Here is a 21,500-nt window from a genome sequence, read left to right on the forward strand (position 1 = left end):
GTCTCTCTGTTCTGCTGCGCATGTAGCTGGCTTCCCTAGCCTCGTCTTCCATGGCTTTCCCATATTTTCACTTGTACTGCGTGTGTGTCCAGGGTAGTTGAGCAGTCTCCCTGGAGACAGCTGAGTTGTAGCTGGGATATTGGGCATGTAAAGAAAACAAATATAATTGAACTTGATAATTATGTTAGACTGGGATTGCATTTGCACTGCAGGTCTCCCGGATTATTCACAGGGGTTTGTTTTGTTCAAACGCTTACCTGATGTGAAATCCTCCCTTCTTGTGCAGTCCTGGTGCAGCGCTTCTGCAATTTGTGGCCTATTCTTGTTAAGGTTACAGTGGGAGGCCTGCTCTCCATCCTTTTTTAGGTTGAGCGTGCAAGTGCTCTGGCCTGTTGTAATGTATCTGTGGGCACTTAACCACGCCCACCACACACCCATCACTATCACTCGTTCATGGGCTTGACTTTCAAAACTCCTTTGTTATCATGGATAAATGCTTTACGTTTGTCCCTCCTCAGGGTGGTTTGTTACCACCTTGGACACCGACTCTGTTACATGGATAATTGCACGTTTGCTGATACGTTTGTCTGCCAGCAAACTTCTTTTTACTTTTGTGTCTCTCATTCACACTCGCGTGGGCCATGGCGCTTTGAATCAGCTCGCTTATGTCAACTAATTTTTTATCTTTCATTTTCAATTTATTTGGCAAGAAAAGTCCATTAGGAATTTACAAAGCTAAGAGCTCTAACTCGAGCAATCGCGAGACCCATTGCATTGCAAGTGCTTGTTTTAACCTTCCAGGGGTTACCCTCTAAAAAATTAAAAAAGAAAAGGGATACCTGCAGGTAATTTTTAAAACATTAAGGCCCTCATTACAACCCTGGCGGTAAATGCCATCTACTGCTGTGCCGATGGCCTCCAAGATACCGTGACCGCAGTGGTAATCCGCAACGTGTATTATGACCCGTACATAGAATTCTGCCGTAATACAGACACTCACACAAGTCCGCCACACCAAAGGTCAGTGATAAACTGGCAATAGCAAAACCCACACCGTTACGCCAACAGGAATATGCCCAGAGTATCACGACCCACAAATCACTGCCGCAGTCTTTCAACCGCGGTAAACCATTGGCGGTACAAACCGCTGCACTCAAAACACACACGCACTAACAAAACTGCACCACATTGGATAATTCAAAATACACACACACCTGACACATACACACACACCACACCCTCACACTCATACCACTATAAAACACACACCCACATTACCCACAACCCCTTACAACGAAAAAAACAGAGACCAAGCACAGAGATACAAGCAAAGAGCACACACTCACTCAGAGACACAGAACACCATCACCCATACACCATCCACGCACATCGCAATATACACCCTAACACATCACCACACAGATTACCTCACACATCCTCACACACACACTCACACCACATCCATGGCACCCCAAAGACACCCCAGGTTTTCTGAAGAGGAGCTCAGGTTCATGGTGGAGGAAATCATCTGCGTAGAGCCACAGCTATTTGGATCACAGGTGCAGCAGACGTCCATTGCAAGGAAGATGGAGCTATGGTGGAGAATAGTGGACAGGGTCAATGCTGTGGGACAGCACCCAAGAACAAGGAATGACATCCGGAAGAGGTGGAACGACCTGCGGGGGAAGGTGTGTTCCGTGGTCTCAAGACACCAGATTGCTGTACAGAGGACTGGCGGTGGACCCCCACCTTCTCCCCCACAACTAACAACATGGGAGGAGCAAGTCTTGATGATCATGCATCTTGAGGGCCTCGCAGGAGTAGCAGGAGGAATGGACTCTGGTAAGTCAAATCTTTACTACTTTATCCCTCCACCCTACCTGCATGCCATCACAAACTCCTACCCCTAACCTCACCCCCATCACTCCAACACCTCACATGTACCCCACCATCACAACCCACCCATCCCAATACCAAGCCCTGCATGCAACAACAATGCATGGACACCCATCACAGACCTACATGGACACCCATCACCACAGCATGCCCAATAGAGAGACTCACCCAGCCCACAAAATCACCACTCACACAAGCCCAAGCCGACAGGGAAAGAACAATCATACAGGGAAACACACCCATTGCACAAGATGGCACACACAAGTACATTAACAATGCATTTGCATCCCAACAGGACCCCTACCTAACGTCACTGGAGAGGAGGTGCCAGCTACATCCAGCCCTCCCCCCAGAAGAGGCCCACAGTGATGACAGCAGCTCTGCACGCCTGGATCAGGATGAGCAACCTGGCCCATCAGGGACCTCTGGACAGTCGGCTCCCCTGCCACGGTCCCAACCCACCACAGAGCCTCCCCCTCAGGAAACACCACCACAGCACCCACCCAGCGGGCCCATGCCACTGTCCCCAGGACACGTCAATCAGCAGTGTGTCCACCACTACAGGGACCCCAGGCAACCCCACAAACACAGGACGATCAGGGACCTGGAGTCAGTGGCAGTGGGCACATGGTTCAGGGGACAGAGGCACAGGACAACAGGGAAGCTGGGTGGACTGCTGTGCACCAGGGGGAGGACAGGCCCAGGGAACCAACCCTCCATGAGGCAGTCTCCAACATCCTGGGAGCATACCACCATTCCCAAGAGTCCATGGGCCAGGTACTGGCCAAGTTGCAGGAGACCCAGCAGCTGCAGGAGGGACAGTGCCTGGAGATCAGGGAGGATCTAACTAAAATCTACACCATCCTGGTCACCACTGCAGGGGTGCTGGCTGACATGGGCAAGACCATGAGGGAGGCAGTGGCACAACAAAGGGCCCCTGACACTAGCCAAACTGAGGAACAGCCTTCCTCCTCTGCCGGTGCCAGTGGGCAGGCGGCCCGCCACAGGAACAGCAGGCCACCAGCACCCCACCCCCTGCAGAAGGAGAACCACCCCGCAAACGGTCCCTGCGATCCAGGCAGAAGACAGAGAACATTGCCAAGACCCCCACCAGGAAATAAAACTCTCCTGATTGTCACGCTTCTGTCCCACTATGGCACCCTATCCACCTTGAACTGCCATTGCTCCCCTTTCAATGCCCCATTGGACAATGCACATGTGATACCAAGAGACTGGACGCTAATTGGACATTCCTCCACCATCACCCCTGCCCCTTGCACTTACCCCCATACCATTTTGCACAGAAAGTAAACACCCTTGAAACAGAAACCATACTGAAGTCAGTGTAATGATTAGAAAGATGCATTACAACATTATCAAAGCATTGCAATGTCTATGTTCAGTCACATATACCACAGGATGACCTTTGGTGGGCAGCAGTACATATAGCAGGAGCCAGAATGGGGTACACAGCTCTGAAAATAGTGATTCCAAACCGGAACAGTCAGTGTCCATAGACAGAGGGTAAGAGGATGCCATGTACAATATCCAATAGAGTACTGTAATGTAAATTTGAGTTACAGTTTCTTACCTCTGTGTCACTGGAAGTACTGCTGGATAATTGTTGTTCTGTTGTCCACATCTTCTTCACCTGCCTCCTCTTCCTCACTGTCCACAGGCTCCACCACTGCCACAAGACCATCTCCAGGATCATCCCCCTGCAGAAAAGGCACCAGACGTCTCAAGGCAAGGTTGTGCAACATACATCATGCCACGATGATCTGGCACACCTTCTTGGATGAGTAGTACAGGGATCCACCTGTCAGATGGAGGCACCGGAACCTGGCCTTCAGGAGACCAAAGGTTCTCTCAATAATCCTTCTTGTACGCCCATGTGCCTCATTGTAACGTTCCTCTGCCCTTGTCCTGGGATTCCTCACTGGGTTCAGTAGCCATGAGAGGTTGGGGTAACCAGAGTCACCTGCAAATATCGAGGGACAACTGTTAGAAACACACTAACCCTTAGGGACAACATCATACCCAGACACCTTCCTATAGTGGGTGGGGACATTGGGCTCACCTATTAGCCACACCCAATGCCTCTGGAGTCGGCACATCACGTAAGGGATGCTGCTATTCCTCATGTTATAGACGTCATGCACAGAGCCAGGATACTTGGCATTCACATGGGAGATGTACTGGTCAGCCAAACACACCATCTGCACATTCATCGAGTGATAGCTTTTTCTATTCCTGAAAACCTGTTCATTTCTCCGGGGGGGACAAATGCCACATGTGTACTATCAATGGCACCAATGATGTTGGGGTTATGTCCCAGGGCATAGACGTCAGCTTTCACTGTGGCCAAATTCTCCACCTGGGGGAAAACAATGTAGCTGCGCATCAATTTCAGCAGGGCAGACAACACTCTGGTCAACACATTGGAGAACATTGGCTGAGACATTCCTGATGCCATGACCACTGTAGTTTGAATTTAACCACTTGCCAGGAAATGAAGCACTGACAGAACCTGAACTAGAAGGGGGATTCCTGTGGGCTGGAGGATAGCTGACATCAGGTCTGGCTCCAATTGGGCACACAGCTCTTGAATTGTGGCACGATCAAGTCTGTATGTCATGATAATGTGTCTGTCCTCCATTGTTGACAGGTCCACCAGGGGTCTGTTCACTGGAGGATGCCGCCATCTTCTCATCTGCCTCAGCGGTTGGAGCCTATGGAGGAGAAAGGTGAGCAGAAGATCATATTTCCACATAGAATGCACAACTGTTGCTGAAGTTAGGTCACAGAAGCAGTATGTGAAGTCGAGAGTCAGTTGATGGGCCAATGTCTGCTGTGACCCAATTAGGTGCCATGCCATGTGCCCCGCTGAAATGGCGGCTGCCTGACCTGTGAGGAACGATAAGTGGAAATGAGGTAGGTGCGCTGGCGTTGTGCGCCGTCGCAGTAGGCGGTCGAGGACCGCTGCGTATCTTTGCATTGGTTAACATTGGACCCTATGGGTTCTAGGAACCAATGGCCATTGACGCCGGCGGGGACGGTACGCACCACCGCAGATGTCACCGCCATTTTCTACCAACTCACTCACTTGCTACCTGACCATCAACAGGAGAGGACATACACTGCAAGTGCTGCTGTGACCTGTGTCAGGAAGCGACAATGGCTCATGTGTCTGGAGAAAGGGCCCCTGCCTTCACTGCGGAGAAGTTGGAGAAACTGGTGGATGGGGTCCTACCTCAGTACACGTCACTCTACGGTCCACTAGACAAACAGGTGAGTACACTGAGAGCATTATGTGTGGGCAATGCATGTTTAGAGGGGTGTGGATGTAGGCCACACGTTGAGGGGTGCTGAGGCGTCTTGCCCTGAGTGCTGCATGAGAGGTGGTCAGTGTCTGTGCGTCAGGGCATAGGTGGGAACTGGGGGGCAATGAGTATGGTGGTCCGGACGGGTGAGTAATTTCCTTTCCTCCTGTCTTTTTCCCTCTAGGTCAGCGCCCACCAGAAGAAGGTTATTTGGCGTGCCATCGACAAGGAAGTGCGGACCCTGGGGGTCTATCAGAGGCGGAGCACCCACTGCCGCAAGAGATGGGAGGACCTGCGCCGCTGGACCAAGAAAATGGCAGAGGCCCAGATAGGGCTGGCCTCCCAACGTTGAAGGGGTGCCCGTCGCACCATGACCCCCCCTGATGTTCCGCATCCTGGCGGTGGCCTATCCGGAGTTGGATGGGTGCTTGAGGGCATCACAGCAGCCGCAAGGGGGTGAGTACAGATTCTGATTCCTGACTTTGCGCGCTTTAGGAGGTAGCTGGGTTGGGTACGTGGGCTGTGGGTGACCCTAGGCCAGGACGATCATGGCAGGGTAGGTCCCTTGTGTGCAGGCTTTGAGGCACTCCAAACCCAATGGTGTAAGTGGGCATATACTACTGGGCAGGGTCCTGTGGGTGTCAGGTGTGCAGATGCTGGCATTAGCCATTGTACCCCAAGGCTTGGGACTACCTTAGTGACTGGTTGGGCATGGTCTAATGCATAGGGCTGCTCGCTGTGTGTTGTGATCGCCAACAGTAGTGGTGTTGCTGGCATTGACCAAGTGTATCCTCTGTCTCTCCCCCCTTTTTGTTTTGTCACCCTGTCCTTGTGTGCATTAGCATCATCTGGCGGAGGAGCCGAGGCACCGGCGACGGAGGGAGCTGCATCCCACATGGCCCATGAGGGCGAATCCACTGAGGGTGAAGGCACCAGTGGGACGGAGGGCGAGGGGAGCTCCACAACGGGGACAGGAGGGGAGACCAGTGACAGCAACTCCTCCTCACATGGAAGCTCCCTGGTGGTGTAGGACATCTCTGTGCCCACCCCAACAACAGGTACAGCCGCCACCCCCCCACCAGCACCGTCCTCCCAGCAGCCCCTCAGCGTGTTTACCGTGCCTGCTCACCCAGGAGGGTGGGCATCTCCTTCGCCCCAGGCACCTCAGGCCCTGCCCCAGGCAGCCCTGCTGCCCTCAGTGAGGAGGCTATTGACCTCCTGAGATCCCTCAATGTTGGGCAGTCAACCATTCTGAATGCCATCCAGGGTGTCGAGAGGCATTTGTAACAAACAAATGCATACCTGGAAGGCATTCAGTCTGGTGTGGCAGCCCAACAGAGAGCATTTCAGGCTCTGGCCTCAGCACTGATGGCAGCCATTGTCCCTGTGTCAAGACTCCCCCCTCCAACTTCCTCTACCCAGTCCAAATCCCCTCAACCCCAACCTATCCCAAGCACACCTTCAGACCAGCATTCACCCAAATCAACAAACAAAAGTGGCTCAGGTAAACATAAGCACCACACCTAATTTCACAGGCACTCACACAAGCACCATGCCCATGCAGACACAGCAACATCCACTTTTCCACAATGTGTCCCCTCCTCCTCTTTGTCCAACCCCTCCCAGTCTCATCTCCACTCACACCTCCATGCACTACATCCTCATCCACTACCTCCATCACCAGCACGCCTATCATTACACACCCCTCACGAGCAGTCACCACCCCCACAACCATGCACACGTCCCCTGTGTCCTCTCCCAGTGTGTCTGTGAGCCCTCCTCCCATAGTACACAAATGCAGGCACCCACCCACCCAACAGCCATCCACCTCACAACAGCATCCAGCCCATGCACCTTCAACCAAACTCAGCAGACAGACACCTCCTACAACCATTCCCACGTCCTCCACTCCCATACCCTCTACATCTTCCCGTCCCATTGTATCTAAAAAATGTTTCCTGGCAAACCTGGACCTCTTCCCTATGCCGATCCCCCCCCCCCACTGTCCTTCCCCTCGGGCGAGGGTGTCAAGATCCCATGCCAGCACGTCAGCCACCAAGTCGGCGTCCGCAATGGTACCTGAAAGTCCCAGGGGATCAAAGGGGACACCCGTCAGGGCTGCCAGTGTGCCAGCAACCCCTGCAAAGGACCAACCCATTCCGCCACCTGCCAAGGTGAAGAAGGTGCCAGCAAGCAGCACGGCCAACAAGCAGGACACAACCAGCAAGGTCTCCTCTAAGACTGCATCTGCCAGTGACAAGGTCTCAGCAGTGTCTGGAAAGGTAGGGAAGGGCAAGAAAACCACGGGCAAGGCACTTCAGACCTTGGACCCTCCAGGTGAGGGACTGGTGCCCAGCATAAGTACAGACAGCCCAGCAACCTGTACCACGGAACCTGCACCGCCATCTGCACCGTCATCTGCCCAGCCACATGCACCACCACCTGCACCGCCGCTGCCACAACGACAGTCAGCAGCTTCATCCCAGGTGGGCAGGCGTCCGGGGATGCAGGAGGTGGCCTGGACCCACCACTTGAAGCACCAGCACCGGCACTACCAGCAGTTTGCAGCCTAAGTCGCCGCAGGATGGAATGTGGCTCTGCCTCCATGGAGTATCATGCTACCTGTTCCCTGCACATCTCGTGGCTCAGAAACCCAGGTGAGGGAATGGGAACTTCCACACCCCAGGTGCAGTATCACTGGGCACAAGGCCCCCTCCAGAACCAGTGGAGATATGCATCCACTATCACTTTCCTTGGCAGGATGGAGCACACTGGGCACAAGGCCCCCTCCAGAACCAGTGGGGATATGCATCCACTATCACTTTCCTTGGCAGGATGAAGCACACTGGGAACTAAGACCCCTCCAGCACCAGTGGAACATGTCACCCACTGGAGAGACTGTGGCTTTGCACTCCCCAGGACCAAGCAGTGGGCAACCCACTCACTAGAGAGACTGTGGCTTTGCACTCCCCAGGACCAAGCAGTGGGCAAAGCACCCACTAGAGAGACTGTGGCTTTGCACTCCCCAGGACCAAGCAGTGGGCAAACCACCCAATAGAGAGACTGTGGCTTTGCACTCCCCAGGACCAAGCAGTGGGCATGTTGCCCCCTCGAGGAGCAGTGGTGTAGTACCATCTTCCGGCTGAGGTGCCCACTTCCCCCTGAGATGCCTGTGTGTTTTCGACCTGATGCCCCTGCAGTGTTCTCTCCGTTTTGAGGAAGGAGTCAAGTGTGGCCTTCGCCCCTGTTTTTTTGGCCCACTGGCCCACGGACATTTGCAAAGGACAGTGTATGGCCCTCTGTACATATTGTAAATATTTGTATATACTGTTGTTTGCAATCGTTAACTTTATCTGCATATTCTGAATATCACTGATTTGAATCTATTCCTTTTGTCCTTGCTTTTTTCTAGGGGGTTACAGGGTATAAATGTAATGTTGCTGCATGTGTTTGTGTGTATGGTGTTGTGGGTGAGGGTGGGGGTGTTGTGTGTTGCGTGTGCGTGACACTCTCTTTTCTCCAACCCCCTCCCCTGTGTGCTAGGTGCAGTATTCACGTGGTCGTCGCCGCTGACTTCGTTGATGTTCCTGGTATATTAGCAGATACACCAGCATCGAAAGGACCTGTAATTTGGGCTCCATGGCGTCCTGGTTCTTTGTTGAGTGTCGAAAGGTGAGTGGATTCCCTTCTGTGTACTGTTTCCGCCGTGCTTTTGATGGCGTTGGTACCACCCCGGAAAGGCTGGTGGATTGGTGCCTTGTAATACTGTGGGCGGTACATTGTCTTCCGCCGGTCTGTTGGCGGTTACCGCCGCGGTGTTTGTTGCTACCGCCATGGCGGTCGGAGTGTTAAAGTGGCTGTCTATGTTGGCGGTTTCTGCCGTGGTCGTGATACCATTTTTTTTACCGCCAGAATGTTGGAGCAGCTTTAACACCGACGGCCAGGGTTGTAATGAGGGCCTAAATCCCTTGATAACTATAACCATTGTTATTTAAGCATAGACCTCACCCAGCTACATTATATATGCTCTGAACCTAATGATCAAGCATGCCAATAGTGTTACTAGTGGGCAAGAATTCTTTTAAAAATAAAGACACCCCACAGTTTAAATTGGGACGCAAGAAGAGACAAATTCATTACAATTTCTCTCTTTTGTGATGAGGAAGCTAGAACAAATAAACCCAGCATGATACTATAGAAACACCCAAACTAATCAAGCTCCATTAGGAGATCCAACTATCCACAATGGAGCAAATATTGCTATGTGTGAAATTAAAAATGGAATGTTCGAGGTTATTTCATCCACAAAGGATTTCAAACCACTTCTGACTCAACTAGGAAATTGTCAATGTCAGATTTTTAATGATATACAATAGCACATTCCTCACAAACTGCAACATGACAGAACGTAATGCCAAAAAATCATCAACGTGTTTATGCATACATGTACTGCACATGCATTTTATCTGAAGTAATTGTTCCAATAAGATTCGTCCCCTAGAACACTACAAGTATAACTATACTTCATTTCTAATGCTATCTGTGGAACTTGATGATAATGTGGAAAATCAAAAATGAAATGGCAAACCAGCATGCATGTTAGTCAGAGTTTGTACCCAATTAATATAGTTATCATTAATCTACTTATCGTTAATAAGGATAGTACGGTCTCCAATTTAATGATGCCACTCACACACTGAAAAATACAATGGGGCATATTTATACTCTGTTTGCGACGAATTTGCGTCGTTTTTTTCGACGCAAAACTAACTCCATATTTATACTTTGGCGTTAGACGCGTCTAGCGCCAACGTTCATGGAGTTAGCGTCATTTTTTTGCGTGAACACCTTCCTTGCGTTAATGATATGCAAGGTAGGCGTTCCCGTCTTAAAAAATGACTGCGATGCATATGCGTCGTATTTATACTCCCGGGCAAAAATGACGCCCGGGAGTGGGCGGGACTAAAAAACCTGCATTTGCGCCAGATTTTAGCGCCTGTGTCAGGGCAGGCGTTAATGGACCTGTGGGCTCAGAATGAGCCCAGAGGTGCCCTCCCAAGCCCACAGGGACACCCCCTGCCACCCTTGCCCACCCCAGGAGGACACCCAAGGATGGAGGGACCCATCCCAGGGAAGAAAAGGTAAGTTGTGGTAAGTATTTTTTTTAATTGTTTTTTTTTGGCATAGGGGGGCCTGATTTGTGCCCCCCTACATGCCACTATGCCCAATGACCATGCCCAGGGGACAGAAGTCCCCTGGGCATGGCCATTGGGCAAGGGGGCATGACTCCTGTCTTTGCTAAAACAGGAGTTATGTTAATGGCGTCTGGGCGCCAAAAAAAATGGTGCAAATCGAGTTAAGACGATTTTTTTGCCTCAGCCTGACTTGCCCCATTTTTGGACGCCCAACCGCCATTTTTCCCTACGCCGGCGCTGCCTGGTGTACGTGGTTTTTTTTCACACACACCAGGCAGCGCCGGTCGGCTAACGCAGTTTTGCGTCAAAAAGTATAAATATGGGCCAATATGTCTTATAAACAGATTACTATAGCATTTTTTGGAGGAAATGTGATCATTGTTTTGGTGATCTTTTGCAATAAACACTATTTAAGTAACAACCTGTTTCTCAAATCTTAACCATTACAGGGAGTGCAGAATTATTAGGCAAATTAGTATTTTGACCACATCATCCTCTTTATGCATGTTGTCTTACTCCAAGCTGTATAGGCTCGAAAGCCTACTACCAATTAAGCATATTAGGTGATGTGCATCTCTGTAATGAGAAGGGGTGTGGTCTAATGACATCAACACCCTATATCAGGTGTGCATAATTATTAGGCAACTTCCTTTCCTTTGGCAAAATGGGTCAAAAGAAGGACTTGACAGGCTCAGAAAAGTCAAAAATAGTGAGATATCTTGCAGAGGGATGCAGCACTCTTAAAATTGCAAAGCTTCTGAAGCGTGACCATCGAACAATCAAGCGTTTCATTCAAAATAGTCAACAGGGTCGCAAGAAGCGTGTGGAAAAACCAAGGCGCAAAATAACTGCCCATGAACTGAGAAAAGTCAAGCGTGCAGCTGCCACGATGCCACTTGCCACCAGTTTGGCCATATTTCAGAGCTGCAACATCACTGGAGTGCCCAAAAGCACAAGGTGTGCAATACTCAGAGACATGGCCAAGGTAAGAAAGGCTGAAAGACGACCACCACTGAACTAGACACACAAGCTGAAACGTCAAGACTGGGCCAAGAAATATCTCAAGACTGATTTTTCTAAGGTTTCATGGACTGATGAAATGAGAGTGAGTCTTGATGGGCCCGTGGCTGGATTGGTAAAGGGCAGAGAGCTCCAGTCCGACTCAGACGCCAGCAAGGTGGAGGTGGAGTACTGGTTTGGGCTGGTATCATCAAAGATGAGCTTGTGGGGCCTTTTCGGGTTGAGGATGGAGTCAAGCTCAACTCCCAGTCCTACTGCCAGTTCCTGGAAGACACCTTCTTCAAGCAGTGGTACAGGAAGAAGTCTGCATCCTTCAAGAAAAACATGATTTTCATGCAGGACAATGCTCCATCACACGCGTCCAAGTACTCCACAGCGTGGCTGGCAAGAAAGGGTATAAAAGAAGGAAATCTAATGACATGGCCTCCTTGTTCACCTGATCTGAACCCCATTGAGAACCTGTGGTCCATCATCAAATGTGAGATTTACAAGGAGGGAAAACAGTACACCTCTCTGAACAGTGTCTGGGAGGCTGTGGTTGCTGCTGCACGGAATGTTGATGGTGAACAGATCAAAACACTGACAGAATCCATGGATGGCAGGCTTTTGAGTGTCCTTGCAAAGAAAGGTGGCTATATTGGTCACTGATTTGTTTTTGTTTTGTTTTTGAATGTCAGAAATGTATATTTGTGAATGTTGAGATGTTATATTGGCTTCACTGGTAATAATAAATAATTGAAATGGGTATATATTTTTTTTTGTTAAGTTGCCTAATAATTATGCACAGTGATAGTCACCTGCACACACAGATATCCCCCTAACATAGCTAAAACTAAAAACAAACTAAAAACTACTTCCAAAAATATTCAGCTTTGATATTAATGAGTTTTTTGGGTTCATTGAGAACATGGTTGTTGTTCAATAATAAAATTAATCCTCAAAAATACAACTTGCCTAATAATTCTGCACTCCCTGTAAAGAGATGAAGAAACCCACTGAAAGCATTTGGAACTGGTGGAAAATGGTGGACATACATTAGTAATTAAGAAATTATTCTAAAATATAAACCTATCTAATATTGCAAAAGCTTTGATGAAATAGGAATTAGGAAATTAAGCCTAACGGCCAAACATGCTCTCCAATAAGGTTAATTTCAAAGTTTTGTTTTTTTACATAGCTGGAGCAGGGGTTAATGAAACTATCACTGTTGCAAGAGAAAATTGTGTTCTTAATGTCCACTACTGGAGACTGAAAAACACTAAAAAAGGAAATGTTACATAGAGAGCAGTATTCAACTGTCCAATAATTTCTGTCTGCAGACTAAGGACCCAATTATGATTTTGGCGGTCCGGCCCTGCTCCACCATAAGAGAGTAAAATACTCTGTTGGCCTGGAAGAGATCCAGACTGCCAAATTTAGAAATGTCTTTCTGGCCATAAAACATGATAGTGCCTTAGAGTACAATTACATTTTTAATAAAAAAAAATCCCAAAGCAGGATTATCCTTCTGAAAAAAAAATAAAAACAACTCTCCTTGGGAGATATCTCCCATGGCAATGTGGGCATTGGACAATTTTTAATGCCCTTTACCGCCAGAATTTTCCTGGTGCTGACAGGAAGTGAAACCTGACCTAAATTAGGTGGGCAGATTTACAGGTCAACCTCTAACAGCCTCTACTCAGTCGGGCTGCAGAGGGGTATAACCCTGGCAGAGACAGAGTAGTATCTGCCAGGGTTACACCAATGGTCACTCGCATCTAAAGTCAGCAACAAACAATCACAATGGCAGTAAGAATACTATGTTGCATTTGTGATGGAGGATGCTATATAAATCAGGCTTTAAATGTCCTTAAAGATTCTTGGAAAAATCAATAATAAAAGCATTGGGAATAGAACATATCTGAAAGGTTTGCACTAACAGTAGGGTAATGTTTTGCAGCAAAAACCTTGACCTGTTAACAGTGCCATGGAAACATTGTAATTATTTGTTTTTAGGGTAGTCAGAGGGGACAGCTCTAGCTGGCAAACAGATGAGTCTTGCAGAAAGTCTAAAGGCAGCAGAAAAGTCAAAGACTGGAAGGACATTGTATGCTGTGGCAGTGAACACAAAGAAAGCCTAAGGTTCTATACAGTCTTTGCAATGTTTTGGAAAACACAGAAGAGTAGCCATACTTGATCTGAGCATTCTTGGCAGCAGCCAGTCAGGAGAGCAGTCATAAAAGGTAAGAACAGGATTTACAGTAGCCCAGATGTAATAGGATGAAAGTGTTGACTAAGGATTTGTAGAAGTATTTAGATAATAAAAGAAATACACTCTCCTACAATTCTTATTAGGGAGAAGAGAGAAGCAGGCTGCAGAGAGTTTAGGAGAAAGAGGACAGATACCAACTGTGGGAAAACAGGGCTGATTGCAGAGGCCCCCTAACTTTTTGCCCCCATTTTCCACTTTATGCTGGTGTTTTCCTGACTCTGATGGTGCCCTGGGACTGCTAACCAGTCCCAGGGCCTGTGCTCTGTGTAACATCAATATGCAAATTAGGCTAATTATAATTGGCTAAGTGAACCTACCTATAAGTCCCTAGTATATGGTAGGGCATGTAGGTTTAGGGACCACAGCATAGGTGGTGCACACCTAGGTGCACTGCTGAGGTGCCCAGTGTCATTTTAAAAGCAGGCCTGCCTTGCTGGCTGCTTTTAAATTAAAGTTATATGCAAATTCGACTTTGGAATTAAAGGTACTTCCGAAGTCTTAAACTACCTTATTTTTACATATAAGTCACCCCTAAGGTGTGCCCTATGTGCCCCTGGGGCTGGGTGCCATGTAACTATAAGCAGGGACTTTATAAAAATAGATTTATAAGCCCTGGTGAGGTAAAAACAGCCAAATTTGTTTTTCCCTCATTGAAGTAAATGGCCTTCATAGGCTAGAATGGGCAGACTTTATTTTAAATTTTAAAGTCTCCTTAAATGTTACATACCAAGAATTTGGTATCAAATTGATTGTTGTGATAAATCCCACAACTTCCAGTTGTTGGATTTAATATAACTTGTCCAGGTAAAAAGTTTAGACTTTACCTAAAAAGTTGCCAATTTCAGCTCTGCATTGTTTTTGCTGCTGTGCTCTGATTGGCCAGCCTGCAGCAGCTTCTGCCAGGCTGCCTTGATTAGGTGTGAAGTGGCCTGGCTTCACACAAAGGAATGTGCTTGGGGGAGAGAATCTCCCCTCAGCAGATGGTGAGGCAGGAAGGGGGAGGGCTGCCAAACTAGTCTTCAAAGGCAGAGAAGGACATTTGCAGCACCCAGCAACACCCCCACATCCTGCAACCCCAGACAACTAGGTGCCCCCTTGATTAGATTAGGAGAGGGCAGGAGAGGGGTGTGTTTATAATTTTTAGCCACACCAGTGGGTGGGCTCAGCCAGATGTAACCTCCAAAAATCAGATTCAGCCATGTTGGATTTTTAGAGACTGTTGCCTTTTGGGATGGCCCCCTAACTTTTTGCCCCCATTTTCCACTTTATGCTGGTGTTTTCCTGACTCTGATGGTGCCCTGGGACTGCTAACCAGTCCCAGGGCCTGTGCTCTGTGTAAAATCAATATGCAAATTAGGCTAATTATAATTGGCTAAGTGAACCTACCTATAAGTCCCTAGTATATGGTAGGGCATGTAGGTTTAGGGACCACAGCATAGGTGGTGCACACCTAGGTGCACTGCTGAGGTGCCCAGTGTCATTTTAAAAGCAGGCCTGCCTTGCTGGCTGCTTTTAAATTAAAGTTATATGCAAATTCGACTTTGGAATTAAAGGTACTTCCAAAGTCTTAAACTACCTTATTTTTACATATAAGGCACCCCTAAGGTGTGCCCTATGTGCCCCTAGGGCTGGGTGCCATGTAACTATAAGCAGGGACTTTATAAAAATAGATTTATAAGCCCTGGTGAGGTAAAAACAGCCAAATTTGTTTTTCCCTCATTGAAGTAAATGGCCTTCATAGGCTAGAATGGGCAGACTTTATTTTAAATTTTAAAGTCTCCTTAAATGTTACATACCAAGAATTTGGTATCAAATTGATTGTTGTGATAAATCCCACAACTTCCAGTTGTGGGATTTAATATAACTTGTCCAGGTAAAAAGTTTAGACTTTACCTAAAAAGTTGCCAATTTCAGCTCTGCATTGTTTTTGCTGCTGTGCTCTGATTGGCCAGCCTGCAGCAGCTTCTGCCAGGCTGCCTTGATTAGGTGTGAAGTGGCCTGGCTTCACACAAAGGAATGTGCTTGGGGGAGACAATCTCCCCTCAGCAGATGGTGAGGCAGGAAGGGGGAGGGCTGCCAAACTGGTCTTCAAAGGCAGAGAAGGACATTTGCAGCACCCAGCAACACCCCCACATCCTGCAACCCCAGACAACTAGGTGCCCCCTTGATTAGATTAGGAGAGGGCAGGAGAGGGGTGTGTTTATAATTTTTAGCCACACCAGTGGGTGGGCTCAGCCAGATGTAACCTCCAAAAATCAGATTCAGCCATGTTGGATTTTTAGAGACTGTTGCCTTTTGGGATGGATTTTTGCCACACTTCCCAGGAAGTGGTCATCACAGGGGGACGACCCTGTACCTGATTGGAGGATCAGGACCCCCCTGCTTTTCACCCAGGAGCAAGGATAAAACTGGCAGACCTGACCCCACACCTCAGATCCCCTCCAGAATTCAACAAGAAAAGAACTTAAGGAGAAGAAGGACTGCCCTGCTGGACCCCTGGCCTGCACCTGGAACCTGCACTCAGAAGGACTGCACCAGCTGCACACTTGGGCTTCACCACAAGAAGGACTTTGCCTGGCTCCAACTGGTTCAACGAGGGACTCCCTGTTTGCTACAGGTGAAAAATTGCTAACCAGAGTCCCCTGCACCAACTCCTGAAGAAAGCGACCAGCTGACCACTGTCCAGTGGCCAAAAAGGAGTTTGCGCCAGGTGCATTCTGGGAGTTGAAGTCCGCACCCCCCAAGGACCATCACAGAACTTCTGGACCCTTGGGGTGAGCTGTGGACCCCAAAAGAACCTTAAAAGAACATCTGGGTGAAGCCCCAGAAGTTTGGAAAAGATTTGAGAATTTTTGGAAAAAAGCTCCAGAGAGGGACCGACCCGCCGCGGAAATTCTAGCCGGCTTGCCTCAACCGCGACCCGGCCTGACTTCGTGGTTCGTCCCGGTAAAGAAAAACATCCAAAAAAAGAGACTAAGTCCGAAGGTAAAAAGTTGACCGGGACCTCCCAGCCATCGTATCCGAGAAGGGCTCCATGGACGTCGGATCAAGATCCAGGTTTACCCCGGTCGAAGGATTTTCATCTCGAAAAAACGACTAAGTCCGAAGGTAAAAGTCTCCACCGAGGAAACCCACATCGCGTATCCGGACAAGGGCTCCAGGAGGTCGGATTCAACTGGCAGGTTCGTCCCGGTGAAGAAAAACTTCAAAATAAAGACTAAGTCAGAAGGTAACTTTTTAACCGAGGCCTCCCGCGACCTGTAGCCGAGCAGGGCTCCATCGCGGTCGGCCTGAAAGTTTGACTTTGCCCCGGTCGAGGTGCAACCAGATGACCCGATTGGCGCTTTTTGTTTCTAAGCGCTAGAAAAGTAATAATACTTTAAAAATTCATATCTCCGGTTCCCCTGAACCGATTTTAATCGTTTTTGTGTCATTTTAAAGATAAAAATTGAAACTATTTTTATAAATTGGTTTTGGATTTTTAAACTGTTTCCTGTGTTTTATTTAATTACTGTTTTGTGATATTTGAATGCTTTACACTTTGTCTCCTAAGTTAAGCCTTGACGCTCGTTGCCAAGCTACCAAGGGTTGAGCTGGGATTAATTTACTGAGCCCTAACTGTACCTATGTGGAGGTTAGTGGCTTGTTGCTAGGTGTAGTTACCTACCTGCCCTACCAATAACCCATTTTCCAACACCAACATTATACAGATATTTTGATCTGAATAGGAGGGCCAAGATATTTCAAGCACCAAGCATTGGTACAGGTAGTAGGGTTGCTAAAATCAAGAACTTCTGTTTTATCTGAATAAGGGTGAGGAAAATTCACATGCATCCAGTTTGGACTGTGCACAGGAAGTACTTGAAAAGAGACTGGGCTAGAGGTAAGTAACACTGTAAGTGGTGAATATGTTGGCTTTCATCTGTGTATCTATAGAATTTAAAATGAAATAAATGGACAAGGGTGACATGAGGGTAAATATACAAGTGGCATAGGACAGGGCTAAGGGAGAAACCCTGAGAAACCCTGCAGTAGATGGCTTTGGAGTATAACTGATAGAGGGGAAAGGAGACTGTAGGTGAGCTGATTGAAATGATTAAGTCCACTGTAGGGATAGATATTTTACACCAATTGGGGTGAAATAGTTGAGTAAGGTGTGTAACATTTAAAAAAATGAATTCAGTTTCACTACCAGAATCCACAATTTTTCAAATGCTTTCAATAGCAGAAATAAGTCCTGTTTTTGTGTTGAAACAGCAATTTAGATAAATGTTGGTTGCATATGGATTCAAAAAGAAGCAGACAGATAGTTCTGAGGATGGGTATTGTATTTAGGTCCCTAAACATTCTGCAAGCTTTGCAGAGAGCTAATATTTTTAAGTTGATTTACAACCTTTTTCATTCTTTCTCCTGATTGTCGAAATATATTATTTCAAGAGTTTTAGCAAAGTTCTACTTTGAAGTTTATCTTTTTCCAATCACTTGGCACCTGGGTAGTAGAAAGGTATATGAGGCAGAAATCTGTTATAAGTCGGACTAAAATAATGGTTATGGTAACCATATAATAGGTATAGATTTGACTAACCTGATGGGACAAGGATCTAACAAAGAGACAGACTTGATAGTCTTTAGTATGGAAAATAAGGTTTTGACGGTGAAATCAGCAAGAACATTGGGAGAATTAAGAAAAGAAGTTCCATGTGAAAGAGAAAAAGGGTCCACATCAGTGTTGGCATTCAGGGAGAATGCCTGAAAACCGTTTCAATTTTAGTCTGAAAGAAGAAGTTATAGTTGTTGAGATGATGTAATAGATGAATTAGTGGCTACAGAATGGACAAAACTGCCCAAAAGAAGTTATAAATGTCAGATCCCGTGGCAGAGTACTTACAAGATTGATAAGGACTGCAAAGATCATTTTTGTGTGATTGATTGCTTTTTCTAGTTCAGTGAGTTGTATTTGGCCTGAGAAATGTTTAGAAATGCTGCATTACTTCCTCATTAGGTTCCTTATCATGGGTAAAAATGTAACCTGTGAGCACTTCTCAAATAGTTTACATTTTCATTTGATCGCAACTAACTCTTTGATGATATATCAAGGGGAAACAACAATGTGATGTGTAAATCTTCTTGATTATGGTGGCATTAATGGTCGTATCATAATGATGGCTTGAAGTTGTGATAATGTCAATAAAAAATGGAACAAATGAGGTAAACATGTCATGGTCACCATAGGCTGAAAGTGCTTTCACATTCTGAGTTAGGTTGAGAATAATATATAACATTGCTGATAGAAAAAGGAGATATGCAAAGTATTGATTAGCGATAATCTGCTGTGCCTCCTCCAAGAAGAGAGGGGCCATTGAGGCAGGTGAAGTAGTAGTCAACAGAGATTGCACATGATTTTTAATTATGAATATTATCTCTAACTTGATAAGACTGTGGATTTCTGAAGAATACTTCCCAATAGAATGACATGGAGAAAAGGGCATGTGAGCTAGGTGCTGAGGACTGATAGAAATGAAAGAAGTGGCATTAGAAGTGCTAAAAGGAGCAGCTGTACAGGTGGCAGTGGTGAATGTGAAACAGGGGGTCAATGAAAGAGGTGGTAACCACAAACTCAGTCGTGGAGGAGTGAGTAGCCAAACTTTCAGGAAACTGAACACTGAAAAGCGGATAACAAAGGGATAAAATCAATGTGCTATTAACCTTAGGGAGGAGAGTGGGATATGGGACAGCATTCTTGACCTTATGGTCACCACTGGCATGAATGACTGCAGACATATTTGCTTAAAGAATAGAGCTGTAGGCCCAGTGTGTACATCCCCTGCATATCCCTGTTGGGCTCGGGAGGCCTTCATCAAAGTCAAATTATGGTTTGGGAGGAACATGCTGCATGTCAATGAAATGCACCTTCCTCCAATCACTGCTGCAGCAGTGCAAGTACCTGGAGCCAAGGAAAGAAAAGAGCAGGGTACTCAATGTTGGGTATCATTTCTAAGACAGAGAGTTCTAAGGTCTCTCTAACTGATATATATGTCATGAACAAAAAAGTGTGGAATTTATTTTAAATATAATTCGCTAGCAAAAAATAATCTCAACAAATAACTAATAACTGTCAGATTTCTACTCTTCAACAATTGCTTTTTCAGATAAGAGCAATTATCTATGTGCATCCATTATGTATTAAAAAAAGATCTCAGTGTAGATAAGGCATTGGCGATTATTGTTTCAAAAGAATTTAGGGAAGGCATGAATTACACAGCCTTGTTGAGAGTTTGTTGAGAGTTTGCACTTCAGATGAATTATCACCCAGTTCATTTTTATAAATATAAAAATAAATGTTGTGCCTACAAAATATAATTGATTGCAATGCATTACATTATATGCTATGCTAGATTCCAAAGAAGATTTATTACAAAACATTGCTGTAATTCTACAATAATGTTTTAAACAGCAACCAACAAAGTGCAGAGAAAAAATAAGATACTTATGCCAAGACATGGCTTAATACTTTTATAAAGTACAATTGGAACCAACTACTTTGCCAATTCAATGTCAACCATATTTTTGTTGTCACTGTTATGCATTAAAATTATTAAAGCCCTACATCTAGAAAACATAAATGTTCTGAAATGTATGTTCCCCTGCTCCATAAACGATATAATATTCATGATCTCTAATGACCCTCAGTGTAAGTTGAACAATTTCTAGAGATGGTTTGCTAGGGATGCTTGAATGAATCTTATCCACTGGCAATTATTCCAGATTGCATTTCAGTCCATCATTTTTTGCCCAGTGGGTCACTCTAGACAGAAACCCACCTTCTGCAAATCAGCCTTGGTCCTGCGACACCAGGTCTCCTCCGACTGACGAAGACAACTCCAGATAGTTGTTGGTGTTAGGGCACTAAATAAATGTACTTACTTCATCAAGAGAATAGAGTCCAGCAAATGTGGCCCGTATTCGGGCTATTGACTCTGGCTTGCCATGCAGAAATCTCTCCAAGATCCCTGGTCTGCTCAACTCTTGTTGTATCTTTTTGGTGCCCGCCAGTTGGGTGGCAACATCCGGACACTTGATGGCTTTGGACCTTTCAATGAGCAGACGGGCCTTCCAGTCCTAAAAGAGAAGAGAGGATTATCAGCACAGAGAACACAACCAAATCCTCCTCATTCATCACTTTTTGAGCCGTGGTTTGGAAAGGTGACATCAAATTAGCAAATTGCTAGCATATTACTAACATTCCATGCAACCGCCACTGAAAGGTTTGGCGACAAGCTGGTACTTCACTGAAGTGCAACAGCATTACAAATGGTTGCAAGAACTTATTTTCCAGGAAGAGAAACCTGATTCAAATCTGTTTCTTTAAATAACAAATACCTAAATTTTTAGGCACGGGAGAAATGTGTGTGATTCAATTTGCATAAATAACATGAAATGCCAATAAATTGGGCAAAATTACACCTTATTTTGTGATATGTATTCTCTTCTTCTTTTAGCTCAAGATACATCTTTCCCACCATTTTGAAAGCAAAGAAGTATTTTATGCTAAAAAATAGGACAAAATCATGAATGACACCAAAAAACATTCACTTGCATACTGTTTGTGTCAGTAGGGAGCATTGAAACCCATGAATTATAACTTACATGTGGTTTTATGGAAAGTAAATCATTCGCCATTCAATGGGGTTTAATTTATATTTGGATGGTGCTGGCGGGCTGTTGCTACATGGCATCAGTAATTATGGGTGTAGAAGTTGAATCCTGTGCATTGCAATTTGTAATGAGAACCAAAAAGTACTAGTCTCTTCCAAC

At 46.4% G+C, this 21,500-nt stretch overlaps 1 protein-coding gene across 1 annotated transcript in view; it reads right to left on the minus strand.

The window, feature by feature from the left end:
• LOC138260020 (glutathione synthetase-like) overlaps window positions 1-21,500 on the minus strand; it is a 327,470-nt gene that overhangs the window by 106,339 nt on the left and 199,631 nt on the right. Inside the window, exon 9 of the mRNA XM_069208089.1 lies at window positions 20,610-20,804. Coding sequence (XP_069064190.1) covers window positions 20,610-20,804 — 195 coding nt within the window. The remainder of the gene's footprint in view (window positions 1-20,609; window positions 20,805-21,500) is intronic.

Source organism: Pleurodeles waltl, chromosome 2_1 (genome assembly GCF_031143425.1).
Source record: "Pleurodeles waltl isolate 20211129_DDA chromosome 2_1, aPleWal1.hap1.20221129, whole genome shotgun sequence".
In the NCBI taxonomy this organism is placed as follows: domain Eukaryota; kingdom Metazoa; phylum Chordata; class Amphibia; order Caudata; family Salamandridae; genus Pleurodeles; species Pleurodeles waltl.